Source organism: Malania oleifera, chromosome 4 (assembly GCF_029873635.1).
Source record: "Malania oleifera isolate guangnan ecotype guangnan chromosome 4, ASM2987363v1, whole genome shotgun sequence".
Lineage (NCBI taxonomy): Eukaryota > Viridiplantae > Streptophyta > Magnoliopsida > Santalales > Ximeniaceae > Malania > Malania oleifera.
Window position 1 is genome coordinate 46,983,626 of NC_080420.1, and position 14,506 is coordinate 46,998,131.

Below are 14,506 nucleotides of genomic sequence, written 5' to 3' on the forward strand. Positions count from 1 at the left end.
GCATAAAAGTTTTCCATGTTGGAGGTCTATGGTTAAAATCATGGAAGGGATAAAAAGGACTGCAGAATAGGAGATGAGCTACCTCACAAGGCTAAGTATGGCCTACTATTGACTTTAAAAAAAAACAAAACAAAACAAAAACAAAATAAAAAACAAAAACACATTAAAGTCCAATTCAATGATTTATTCTAACCCATAAGCTAAATCAATGTTGTTGAATAAACTGAAAACAAGAAATTTAGACTCCCTAAAAAATTCATGCTATATTCAGGAACATGGAATCATAGCGTTCCATTTGGACTTCTCCAGAATTGGGAAAAAAACTCACATATTCCAAATCAAATGCCTCATTCCATGTTCACGAATGTAGTGTCACGTATTTATTTCTTAGGCCACAAGGACCATCCACACCGCAATTGGCAAAAGCACAAGATATATTACCCAAAGATAAAAGAAAATTAACCACAACAAAGAAATTTGTGCAATTCAGCACTAGACATATACCCACAAGCAATCCAACAAGAGATTAGTTACTATCAAGGTGTAAAAAATTCAACAAGAAAGTTCAACTCTGCTTTTCCAGAATTTCTCAAAAACCAAGACTCTTTTTTGACCCTAGAAACAGAAGAATATAGGATGAAGAACCCAAGGTGAACCACTCAAAACTCTCCTTTGCTTGAACTTACACTGCACAAAAACACATGTTTTTCTTTTGCTCGTTCTTTTCACATGGCCATGAGACACAACTTCCTTTTATAGACCCATCATGCATGACTTAATACACATTAAATAATCATGCAACATTATTTATATATTTTGGACCAAACCCAAGACATTGCCTTCAAAATAAGTTCTTACACGCTTGGAAACGATAAACATACAATTGTCATTAGTAAAGAGTATTCAAGGAAAAGCCACAATGTCATGCAGTCAACAGTGCATGACAAGGAAAAGGAGCCTCCACTAACGCATATACAAATAAAAGGTAACTTGGTCTTGACAAGAAGCTTGGCTACGCAAACCAATGTCCATGCTAACCAAAATTAAGTCTCATATGTGTACCCCATGCTAGGTTCAACTTCCAAGTCAACATATCTCTCTCTCCTTTTCTATTTTTTTGTGAATAAGTTAGATCCCACCATAACATTAAACTGGGTGAGATGTACATGAATAATTTGAAGCCCTATGCCTATAGAAAAGGATGGGCACCAGTTCTGTATTATAAATAACACTGGCTATATTACACTATATTGCATCAGTAATAAACTTATATATATTGTTAAATTATTTTTACTAAAATAAAATACCAATAAGTTATGTTTTACCATCCTTTCATTTCACAATTCAGCAAGCTTGATGCTTCTTCATACGCATCCTTGGATGTGTATCAATATTCTATGAATGAACCTATGGGAACTTCTATTACCAGACCCACAGCAGAATTTCTGTCAGATTTTTAATATATTGCTATCTGAGTATACTTTGTTCCATAAGAATTGGAAACTTTTCTTGCATCCGTTTTCTTCTTTTTCACCAAATACGCACATCATTCCAGTTTAAATAACAGAAAGAATTGTGTCTTCTTTTACCTGTTCTCCAGTTTGTACATGAAATGAATGCTGATGATCAAAGTGGAGACCACTAAACTCATTGATGCAAAGCCCTTGGAAAGCCCTGTAATTCCAAAAAAAAGACAACCATCATCAAAAGGAAGAGAGAGAGCAGAAAAGTTCTTTTCATCACTAGCTGAGATCTATGGAAGCAAAACAGGGGTACCATTTTATCAAAGAAACACGAGGAATCCAGCGGAAGACAATTGGCGTGTTATCTGCATTGACATAAGAGCCTCCAAAAACAATAAAAACTGTCATGAGAGATGGCCCCAAAGCCATAGCAGCTTCGGTGGTTGGAACCATCGATCCCACAGTTAAACCCATTGCAGATGCAGCAAAAGATTCTGCCGTCACAATTCCACAGAATTTCCCAAACCTAGAAGGTCAAACTTCTTCATCAGTACCTTCAGATTTTGAGAATTATGATGAAAATTTCATTCTTCTAATCTTCTTTCATGCCATGCCAAATATATTTAAAGATAAAATTATATATACCCGTCCCTATGAAATATTCACCAGCCAACCCTCAGAATTGAGTGTAAATTAAGCACCCAATATGATTGGACACCTGTTTTCAGCTATTGCAAGTTTAAAAAATTTCTTTTGTCATCACTTGAGTTACAAGCACAAAATAAAAGTTTTTGAGACTCCTTTTTGCCGGGTCAGAGATAGAAGAATCTTTAAGTGGACCACAAGCAGGACAACTATTCATCTTCTTTTTTCTTCTCCTTTTCTTTTGAAAATATGAAAATTTTAAGAGCTCCAAAACCTTATAGCAGTCCTGGAAGATTGGGCTCAGGTACTTCTATTGAAAATTTTAATTAAAAATAAAGTTGAAGTTTTATTTATTGATTCATTTATTTTTTACTTATTCCTCTGGTAGCATAGACTGTTTCCATATATATTAAATTGAAATGAATAGCTTCTTTTTTTTTTTGTCTGTTTTGATTTTCATATCATTTTTTTATTGAAAAAGTTCCATATTTATGTCATTGATTAAATCCTACAACAAGGTAAGACTGCGTGCTATAGACCCATTGTGGTCCGCCCCTTTCTCAGACCCCGCATATGTGGGAGCTTTGTGCACTGGCTTGCCCTTTTTTTTTTTTTTTTTTAATTAAATCCTACAACAAGAATGTTTTTTTTCAAACACCCATTAAAAGAGAAACTAATTTAACATTTTCCTAGCAAATATTAGTTTTTTCTCTGAATGTTCATATTTTTTCCTGATATTTGTCTTAGCAGTTTGCAAGGCTAATATTCATCCCATTTGAATCATTTATTCAGCTAGGATTATGAAATGACTAATCATCCTAATGTTTTATTATCATCTTTCCCAGCAGGATCTCTTCAGGATCAAGTCTTCTACTCAAAACGGCTTTTGTGCTTATATTTGTGGCTGGTTTTTCCGCTTCATATTCAACAGTCCACTCGCCCAATTTTGAATGCCATCCCAACGGTTATAACTCTATACTTATACAAACTAATCAGGCTAAAATGTAACCATATTTTCCAATTAAAGATATGAATGACTAATAGTCATGGACTATTTTGACTGCAGAAAACAAGCTGATAAAAGTAGAAAGAAAGTGACTCACCTGGAGAAAGTAGGGTGAAGGCGAGCCATGGGGTACAAAATGGTGCCAAAAATCAAGGGAAATGTCACTCCAACAGGAACTTCAGCTATCAACTTAGAAAGCAGATAAGGTCCTAAAGCATAAGATGACTTTGCACGCTCTCTATCTACAATTGCACATTCCTTGGGGAACACACCCACTGTTTTTGTCAGTGCAGCCATTGCTGTATTTATTGCAACAACCTGAGATAAAGAGAAAGAGGAAATCCCAAACAAAGGATTAAGGATATATTTCTGCAAAACTATACTAATTTACAACCTCTGAAAAAATAAAAAAATAAAAAACAGCACTGATTCATATGATACAAAAGGTAAAAGTGGCCAAAATATGACTGTTAAGGTGGATGAGTGGTATAACATTAAAAGATAAACTAAGGAAGATGCATAAATGCAATAATTTAGGCATAGCACCAGTCGAAGACAAGACAAGAAAAGGGCAACTCAGATGGCTTGGGCATTTGAAACACGGGCAGAGTAGAGCACCTATGCGGAGTGAGTTATTGTTTTTGACATGAAATGGAGTAGCGGAGGTCTAAAATAACTTGGAATAAGGTAGTGAGAAAGGATTTAATATCTCTTAATCTAATAGAAGCAAATGCTCTTGATTGGCTGAATTGGAGGAAAAGAATTCATATAGCCGACCCCACCTAGCGGGGCCTAAGGCTTGTTTTGTTGTTGTTCACTAATTCATATGACATTGTACCTTAAAGCTACAGGTTTGTGGAAACTAGATTATGATATTCTTGGTTTAAATTTTTAGTAATAGTAGTTCACTGCAGTTTTGACAGCAGCAAACTGACCAAAAGAACAATAAATAAGGACGTCAAAACACATTCAGAACTGTTGCCCAAAATCCCAACACCCTCCCCCCTCAGCCCAAAAAAGGAGTAAATCTCGTGGGAGACTTGCTAAAGATGAATGCGTCTTTTGTCGTGAGAGAGAGCATTGGAAGAAAGATTTCCCTAAATTACAACAGAAGAATAAGGTCAAAGCACATTCTAATGCCAATATAGCCAATGATGATGGAAGTGAGTCAGATTTTTCTCTTATTGGAACATCTTCGTCAAATTATTTTGATAAGTGGATTTTGGATTCTGGTTATTTTTATTACATGTGTCACAATAGGGAATGGTTTTCTAATTTTGAAGAATTAGATGGTAGGGTTGTTTTTATGGGAAATGATAATACTTGTAAAACAACTAGAATATGATCAATACAGTTGAAATGTCAAGATGGAACTATTAAGACCTTGACTGATGTTAGGTATGTTCCAAGCCTAAAGAAGAATCTGATTTCATTGGGTGCCTTAGAATCTAAAGGGTTCACTATCACTTTGAAAGATGGAACCTTAAAGATTAAATCAGGTGTGCTGGTGGTAATGAAAGGAATAAGGAAATATAACTTGTACTATTTACAAGGTAGTACAGTTATTGGCTCAGCAGCTGTTGTTTCTGAGAAAGATGCAGGTTCAGATACATCCAGGTTATGGCATATGCGATTGGCACATGCAGGAGAAAAATCTTTGCAACAATTAGCTAAGCGAGGTTTGTTAAAAGGTGCAAAGGTGTGCAAACTTGAATTTTGTGAGCATTGCATTCTGGGAAAACAGACTAGAGTGAAATTTGGCACTGCAATCCACCAGACTGAAGGTATTTTAGACTACATCCATACAGATGTATAAGGGCCCACAAAAACGGCTTCGTTGGGTGGTATATATTATTTTGTCACTTTTGTTGATGATTTTTCCAGAAGAGTTTGGGTGTATTCTATAAAGCATAAAAATGGAGTGTGTGATATTTTCCTTAAGTGGAAAAAATTAGTTGAAACTCAAACTGACAAAAAGATTAAACGGCTCAGATCAGATAATGGTAGTGAATACACGAGTGGCTCATTTATGAAGGTATGTCAGGATGAAAGTATTACTCGACACTTCATAGTTTGAGATACACCACAGCAAAATGGGGTGGCAGAGCGCATGAATCGGACTTTGCTGGAGAAAGTTCGATGTATGTTGTCTAATACTGGGTTAGACAACAGGTTTTGGGCTGAGGCCGTTAGATATGCGTGTCATCTCATCAATCGTCTACCATCATCTGTAATAGGGGGAAAAACACGCTATGAGGTATGGTCTGGAAAGTCTGCTAGTGATTATGATTCTTTACATGTATTTGGTACTATGGCTTATTATCATGTTAAAAAATCTAAGTTGGATCCAAGAGCCAAGAAAACAATATTCTCGAGGATAAGTGCAGGAGTCAAAGGATACCGTCTTTGGTGTCTAAAGACGAAAAAAATGATTTTAAGTAAGGGTGTGACTTTTGATGAACTTGTGATGATGAAGAAAACAATACGCAAGGAGTCACGAGTTGAAGAGAAGACCAGTGGTACTCAACAACAGATGGAGGTTGAGACAATTTTGGGAAACCCAGTGAGAAATGAGACTACATAAGGTAACTCTCCAGTTATGGTGGGGAATAGCGTACAAGAAGAGGAGATTTCAAATCGAAGATCTTCACAGCAACAAGAATCAATTGTTTCCCAGAGGCCAAGACGAGAAATTCGAAAACCTGCTCGGTATATTGATATGGTGGCCTATGCACTTCCATTTGTGGATGATAATGTTCCTTACACTTTCAAAGAAGAGGAACTCTAAATCAGACAAGTGGATTGCACAGGTTCCTTATGCAAGTGATGTTGGTAGTCTGATGTATGCAATGGTTTGTACTAGACCTGATATTTCACAAGCTGTTAGTATGGTGAGCAGGTATATGCATGATCCGGGTAAAGGACATTGACAAGCTTTGAAATGGATTTTGAGATATATTATGAATACGATTGATGTTGGTATAGTATTTGAGAAAAATAATAATATTGATCAAAGTGTTGTTGGATATGTGGATTCTGATTTTGCCGGTGATCTGGATAAACGTCGATCAACTACTGGATATGTTTTTACATTTGCTAATGATCCAATGAGTTGGAGGTCTACCTTACAGTCTACCATTGCCTTGTCTACAACAGAATCAGAGTACATGGCTGAGGCTATTAAGGAAATTATTTGGTTGCAGGGTTTAGTTGAAAATTTGGGAGTTGTTCAGAAGCACATTGTTGTGTTCTGTGATAGCCAGAGTGCTATTCATTTGACAAAGAACCAAGTCTACCATGCACAAACGAAGCACATCGACATTCAGTTTCATTTTATACGGGATATTATTGATAGAGGTAAGATACTTCTTCAGAAGATTGCTAAACTGAAAATCTCGCAGATATGTTGATCAAGATTGTGACAACAATCAAGTTCAAACATTGTTTGGACTTGATCAATATCCTGCAAGTCAAAATATTTTTGGAAGGTGCCGATGATGTGGAACTCCAGAAAATGTTGGTGACTGAAAAATTTGTTGAATTTATCGTCAAGGTGGAGATTTGTTGTTTTTTGTCCCACATTGGTAGAATAGTTCCACATTGGTATAAGAAGTTGTTTTGAATTTTTTGTATTATTTGTCCCACATTGAAGAGAAGTGTTTTTTGGACTTGAGGTTGAAGCTATATAAAGAGTTCAACTCTCCATTTGTAAAACACACCTCAAAATTGTACTTTGTCAAGAAATAGTGTATTGATCGTCAACACCCAAGGACGTAGGTAATTCTATACCGAACCTCGTTAATTTCTTGTCTTATTCTTTTTACTATTTTATTATTAGTTTCTGCATTACTTTAGTTTCTTATATATTCAATAGCAATAGTTATAGTATTGGTGTTTGGCACAAGTGGGGTGCCCAGCACAACAGTATTTAGGAGAAAATATAGGACAAATAGATCCATTCAAACATGTAAGCCCAAATATTTGACATATATGCACTTGTTTCTAGAATAACATCCATTAGAGTACTATTTGCTTTAGCATCTATTTATAATTTACACATGCATCATATGGATGCTAAGTCAGGATTCTTAAGTAGTGATCTAGACAAGAAGTGCATATGGAAAAACCATATGGGATTTGTTATGGCAAGATAAGAAGAGAAATTTTGCTTAGTAGCTAAATCTTTGTATGGCATAAAGCAATTCCGTGATTTCATCGCATGGATTTAGATATAATAATGCTGATGAGCGCTTTTACAAGCAAATATGGTGTTATTATATGTCTCTATGTGGATGACATGCTTATTATAGGAACTAAAATGAAAGGTATGAATGATACTAAGAAGTATTTAACTTCACAATTTAACATGAAAGATCTAAATGAAGTGATACTATCTTGGGTGTCAAGGTAAAGAAGCATTGAGGAAGTGCCTTACATCAATCGCATTACATTGAGAAAGTGCTTCTTACGCATAAAAATTTAGGAATTAAAGAGGGAAGTATAAAATTTCAATTAAAAGAAAATTCTGGTGGGTTGGTTGCTCAAACTGAACATGCTAGTCCAATTGACAGCCTTATGTACACCACATTGCACCAATTCAGACATTGCATTTGCAGTTTACACACTTTCTATATACACAAGTAATCCTAGTACTAGTTGGCAAGAAATTCAAAGGATCCTTAGTTATCTTAAAAGAATGACTAATTAGGACTGTTTTATATCCAATTTACTCAAGTACTAGAGAGTTTCACTCATGCTATAACTGATAATAAATCCATGTTTACACAATAAGGAGGAGCAATTTTATAGGCTTCTAAGAGGCTGAATAGCTAAGTAACATCAGTTACACATTCAATAATGGAATCTGAATTTGTAGCATTAGCTTCTGCAGGCAAAGAGTCTGAACAGCTAAGAAACTAACAACTGAAACTGAATATTAAGTTGTAACCATATTTGATACTTTCCATTTGTCTACACTGATAAAAAAGCATCCATGTCTAGAGCATTTAGTAAATTACATAAAGGCAAATCTAAACAAGTCAGCTTGAGACAAAACTACGTCAGACAAGAATAATTACTGTTATATATGTTACATCAAACAAATATAGCTTGGCAGATCCATTCACTAAAGGTGACCCAAGAAATTTTTGAAACCCTTCTAAAATGACAAATAATAGAAACCCAACTTTGGCAAGATTGATGTCATAGCCTATTTTTATTGGCCGGGCTGATGTTATGGGTATCTTTTATTTTCTATAAGTAGCCAACTCTTGGTTGTATTGAAAAGGGAATATTTTGGCTGAATATAATTCCAAGTGAGGTTTATTTCTCTTCCAAGTTCTTTATTGAACTTTCACCGAACTTATCAAAGGTGCTACCTTTGTGGCGTTCATCCATTAATTTGATATTCTTGGTTTGTGCATCACGTCAAGCAATAGGTCAAGGATCCACTATCATGCCGAATCTTATTTTCGGTTTGGGGTTTTGATAAATCTGATTTGGGGTCTCCGGACGTTCATTCTTGGGGTTACGCATCATTTGGTATCAGAGCCTTGGTTCAAATCAGGTTCTATCTATCTTATTTTTCTTGTTCACTTTCGAAAACTCTTTTATCTTATAATCATTTATCCATATTTCATATTCTTCTATCATCCGATCTTAGTATCTTGTTTTCTTGTTTCCGAAATTTTCCATCTCTTCTTTAATATTATCCATCATCAAGATTGAATCTTTTGTGACTGGAAATTGCAAGAAACACAGCAAGGCCGATTAGAGCACCCCCCCCCCCCCCCCCCCAAAAAAAAAAAAAAAAGCCATTTTGTGCATTCAAAAAAAAAAAAAACAAAAGAGAAAAGGCAGTATATTGCATTCAAAAAAAAAAGAGGCAGCAGCTTGAAGGTTTGTGCAATTTGTGGCTGCACTTAACTTGGATTCTTCTTTGGCTTTATCTTAGTCCATTCTAAAATCTATTCAATTTATTATTATGATTTGTGTTTGAATATATCCTTGGTCAAGTTGGTTATTTTGTTCCATTAAATTTCTTATTTCGTTTGTGTCATTATTGTTTTCTTGACTTCTTTTTGTCTTTCCTTCGTTGTTTTGTGTCCTGATTTAGTTGTTCTATATTTTTTTCATTGATATCTTGTTTCTAATTCATTGATTCAATTGCTGCGTTTGGTTGAACTATTGGTTTGTTTGGGATTAGTTCATTAAAGAACTAAAAGAGAAATCTTGAGTGATAAGAGGCACGAGTGCGTGAGCGTATCAGAGGGAAAAAGCCAAAAAACAAAAAAAATTTGTGTCAAAACATGAGCGTTGAGTGTCATTGTTTGAGGGTAAACACATAAGAAAATGAGTGAGAAATTTTTTTCTCTCTAATATCCTTTTTGCAGGTTTGAAATCATGAGTAGAAAGACGGTTGGTGCTGAAATTTCCAGCAAGGGTAGCGAGAATGAGAACCCTCCACAAGACTCATTCTTCACCTTGCAAGTCATTCAACAGTAGTTTGAAAGACTCAATACGATTTTTTGGGAGTTCAGAGATAGATTGGATAGACAAGATGCTTCAATTGATGGACTGAGAAGAGGGCAATCCAATGAAAGGCGGCGAAGGGCACATACTCCTCCGATTGCTGAATTTGAACATGATATAGGTAGCAATGAAGCAAGTGATAATGAACATGATGGTATGGGCAGATTTTCTTATCAAGGTGCTAGGCAAGAGCGGCAACCTCGATGGAGCCAAGGGGTCGAGATAACATCGATAGAAACATCGGAAGCATCAAAATGAAGATCCCTCCTTTTCAAGGGAAAAATAACCCGGATGTATACCTTGAATGGGAGAGGAAGGTTGACATCATTTTTGAGTGTCATAACTACTCCGAAGAAAAGAAGGTGAAATTGGCAGCTATGGAGTTCACTGACTATTGCACTCGTATGGTGGGATCAAATTCTTCTTAGTAGGCATAGAAACATGGAAAGGCCTATTGAGACGTGGGCTGAAATGAAGGCGACGATGAGGAAGCGATTTGTACCAAACCACTACTACCGAGACTTACACCAACGTCTTCAAAGCCTTACCTAAGGTACCAAAAGTGTGGAGGACTACCACAAGGAGATGGAGATGGCTATGATTCAGGCAAATATTGAGGAAGATAGAGAAACTACAATGGCACGATTCTTATGTGGGTTGAACCGGTAAATTACTAACATAGTGGAGCTACAGCACTATGTGGAGGACATAGTGCATATGGCAATGAAAGTGGAGAGACAACTCAAACACAAGGGTGGAAACAAGCATGCTACAACAACTTCGGCTTCCCATTCCACATGGAAACCGAATTGGGGGAAATCAAAAGAAGAAAGGGTTGTTTCCAAATCCAAGGAAGAGAAGGAGAAAGGCAAAAACAAAGTGGGCAGCCATGAAAAAGGTACAACGTCTTTTCAACCTAGTAGGTACAGAAATACCAAGTGTTTTTGCTGTTTGGGGACTGGCCATATTGCATCACAATACCCAAATAAAAGAGCAATGATTATGGAGATGACGGTACTATTGAGACCGATGATGAAGAGAGTGATCATGAGTTCATGCCTTCACTAGAAGAGTCTAGTGATGTTGAGTATGCTGTCCATGGCGAGGCATTAGTAACTAGGAGAGCTTTAAACATGCATGATGTGGTGAAAGATGAAAATGAGGAGCAGCGTGAGAATACATTTCATACTCGATGTTACATCCATGATAAGGTGTGTAGCATGATCATCGATGGAGGGAGCTGCACTAACGTAGCTAGTACCACATTAGTAGAGAAGTTGGGGTTGCAATGCATAAAACATCCTAGGTCTTACAAACTTCAATGGTTGAATGAGTGTGAGGAGGTTAGGGTGAATAAGCAAGTGCTGATTGTATATTCAATTGGAAAATATTCTTATGAGATTCTATGTGATGCGGTACCTATGCATGCTAGTCACATCTTATTGGGCAGGTCGTGGCAATATGATTGACGTGTCACTTATGATGGGTTCAAGAATAGGTATTCTTTTATAAAAGATGGGAGGAGTGTGACCCTTGTACCATTGACTCCTAAGCAAGTGTGTGAAGATCAAGTGAGATTGAAAAAAGCAAATGATGAGAAAAACAAAAGAGAGACTGAAAATAAAACAAAAGGAGAGGCAGAGAGCATTGAAAAAGAAAGAGAGGAGAGAAAATGAGAGCAAGAGATGAGCTGAAATTAGAATGAAAAAAAAAAGTGGTAAAAATGAGGGAAAAATAGCGAGAGAGGAAAAAGTGAGTTTGTATGCAAAAGAAAAAGAGTGTAAGAAATTTTTTTATGCACAAAGACCTCCAGTTGTACTCATGTACAAGGAGGCATATTTGAGCATCAACGAACTCACATCTTCCTTGCCTAGTGATGTTGTTTCTTTGTTGCAGGAATACGAGGATGTCTTCCCTGTAGACGTGCCCAATGGTTTGCCACCGATTAGAGGAATTGAGCATCAGACTGACTTCATCCCCGGGGCTATGATTCCCAACCATCCAGCCTATAGGAGCAGCCCTGAGGAGAATAAGGAACTTCAAAGACAAGTTGAGGAGCTACTAGCCAAGGGACATGTTTGGGAGAGCATGAGTCCGTGTGCGGTACCCGTGCTACTGGTACCGAAGAAAGATGGACCATGGAGGATGTGCGTGGATGGTAGAGTCATCCATAAAATCACTGTAAAGTATCGTCATCCTATCCCTAGACTAGACGACATGTTAAATGAACCGCATGGCTCTTGCATCTTTTCTAAAATTGATTTAAAAAGTGACTACCATCAAATAAGAATGAAACCGGGTGACGAATGGAAAACTGCATTTAAGACAGTACGGTTTGTATGAATAGACGGTTATGTCATTTGGTCTCACCAATGCACCTAATACTTTCATGTGCTTGATGAATCATGTGTTGCGTGCATTTATAGGCAAATTTGTTGTTGTCTACTTTGACGACATCCTAGTGTACAGCAAGAATCTTGATGATCACTTGGATCATTTGAAAAGTGTACTAGATGTTCTTAAAAAAGAAAATTTGTTTTGCTAACCTAAAGCAATGTAATTTTTGCATGGAAAAGGTTATTTTCTTGGGTTATATGGTGAGTGCTAAGGGCGTAGAAGTGGATGAGGTGAAAGCAATAAAAGATTGGCCAACACCTAAATCTGTAACTGATGTATATAGTTTTCATGGGCTGCCTAGTTTTTATAGGCAGTTTGTGAGAGATTTTAGCACCATTGCTGCACCTTTAACTGAAGTGATAAAAAAGAACGTGGGGTTTAAATGGGGTAATGCACAAGAACATGCATTTAAAATGCTTAAAGATAGATTATGTTATGCTCCATTGTTGTTTTTACCTGATTTTACTAAAACTTTTGAGATTGAAAATGATGCCTCCGGGATTGGTATTGGAGCTGTTTTGATGCAGGATAAGCGTCCCACTGCATATTTTAGTGAAAAGCTCAATGGGGCAGCATTGAACTACTCCATGTATGATAAAGAACTGTATGCCTTGGTGAGGGCATTGGAGAGGTGGCAACACTACTTGTGGCCTAAAGAATTCGTGATCCACTCTTGATCATGAATCATTAAAGCATTTGAAGGGGCAAGGTAAACTAAATTGTCGCCATGCCAAATGGGTGGAGTTCATCGAAACCTTCCCATATGTCATTCAGTACAAGTAGGGGAAAGAGAATGTTGTGGCTGATGCGCTTTCTCGCAAGTATGTCTTAATTACTACATTTAGCACTAAGCTATTGGGTTTTGAGTACATAAAAGATTTATATGCTAAAGATTCTGATTTTGCTAATGTGCATGAGGCATGTGATAAAGTTGCGTTTCATAAATTCTATAGACATGATGGATATTTATTTAGGGAGAATAGACTTTGTGTGCCTAACTGCTCCTTAAGAGATTTGCTTGTGCGAGAGTCACATAGTGAGGTTTGATGGGACATTTTGGGGTACAAAAGACTTTAGATATTCTACATGAACACTTCTTTTGGCCACATATGCGTAGAGATGTAGAGAGAGTGTGTTCATTTCATGTAAACAAGCTAAGTCTAATGTCTTACCTCGTGGCCTTTATACTCCTTTGCCTGTACCTAGTGAACCTTGGGTAGACATTTCAATAGATTTCATATTAGGTTTGCCTAGGTCCAAAGGGGGTATGGACTCTATATTTGTGGTGGTTGATAGATTTTCTAAAATGGCACATTTTATTCCTTGCCATAAAACTGATGATGCCACAAATATAGCCAATTTATTCTTTAGGGACATCGTGCGATTGCATGGCATTCCTAGGACAATTGTGAGTGATAGGGATGTTAAATTCCTTAGCTACTTTTGGAAGGTTTTGTGGGGAAAGTTAGGAACTAAACTATTGTTTTCTACTACTTGCCATCCTCAAACCGATGGTCAAACTGAAGTAGTTAATCAAACTTTGCTACCTTATTGCGTGCGGTCATTCAAAGGAATTTAAAATCATGAGAAGAATGCATACCACTTGTTGAGTTTGCTTATAATAGAACTATGCATGCTTCTACTAATTTTTCTCCATTTGAAATTGTTTATGGTTTTAATCCTTTGACTCCATTGGATTTGATACTGCTACCTATGAATGAGATAGCTAGCTTAGACGGACAACACAAGGCTGACTTGGTGAAGAGGATCCATGAACAAGCACGGCAGCACATCAAAAAGAAGAACCGACAATATTCATCTCAAGCCAATAAGGGGCACAAGTTCGTTACTTTTGAGCCGGGAGATTGAGTATGGGTGCATATGAGAAAAGAGAGGTTTCCTACTAAAAGGAAAACAAAGCTACACCCGAAGGGGGGATGGACCTTTTCAAGTGCTAGAAAAGATCAACGACAATGCATGCAAGTTGGATCTACCAGGTGAGTATAAGGTCAATGCAACTTTCAACGTTTCTAATTTATCCCCTTTTGATGTAGGTGATTATTCGAGGACGAATCCTTTTGAGAAGAGGGTGAATGATATGAACCAACAAGCTCCGATTGCACAGGATGATCTGCACATGTCAAGCAGACCCATCACAAAAGCTAAAGCCAAGAAGGTCAAGGAGGCTACGCAAGGACTAATTAAGAAGTTGCTTGAGCAAGAGTCAACGAGGGTCATGGACACTAAAGAAAAGGACTTTCTTGAAGAGCCTAAGATGGTAAATTGTCTAAAGACATGTGAAGTTGGAACCTTAAGCCGATAGGGGCTGTTTGGGGAATTTTTATTGTTTTAATTAAAGTATGAACTAAATAGTGGGCCAATTGTGTCAATTAAGCATGGCATGTCACTTGCACATGTTTCATTAGATGACATGGCATGCTTAAGGTTATGTGGGGCTATTTTA

The 14,506-nt window shown here is 36.9% G+C and overlaps 1 protein-coding gene across 1 annotated transcript in view; it reads right to left on the reverse strand.

Moving 5' to 3' along the window:
* LOC131153494 (ABC transporter G family member 7) overlaps positions 1 to 14,506 on the reverse strand; it is a 63,339-nt gene that overhangs the window by 978 nt on the left and 47,855 nt on the right. Inside the window, exons 8-10 of the mRNA XM_058105837.1 lie at positions 3,212 to 3,432; positions 1,777 to 1,989; positions 1,590 to 1,674 (exon numbers count right to left, since the gene is read on the reverse strand). Coding sequence (XP_057961820.1) covers positions 1,590 to 1,674; positions 1,777 to 1,989; positions 3,212 to 3,432 — 519 coding nt within the window. The remainder of the gene's footprint in view (positions 1 to 1,589; positions 1,675 to 1,776; positions 1,990 to 3,211; positions 3,433 to 14,506) is intronic.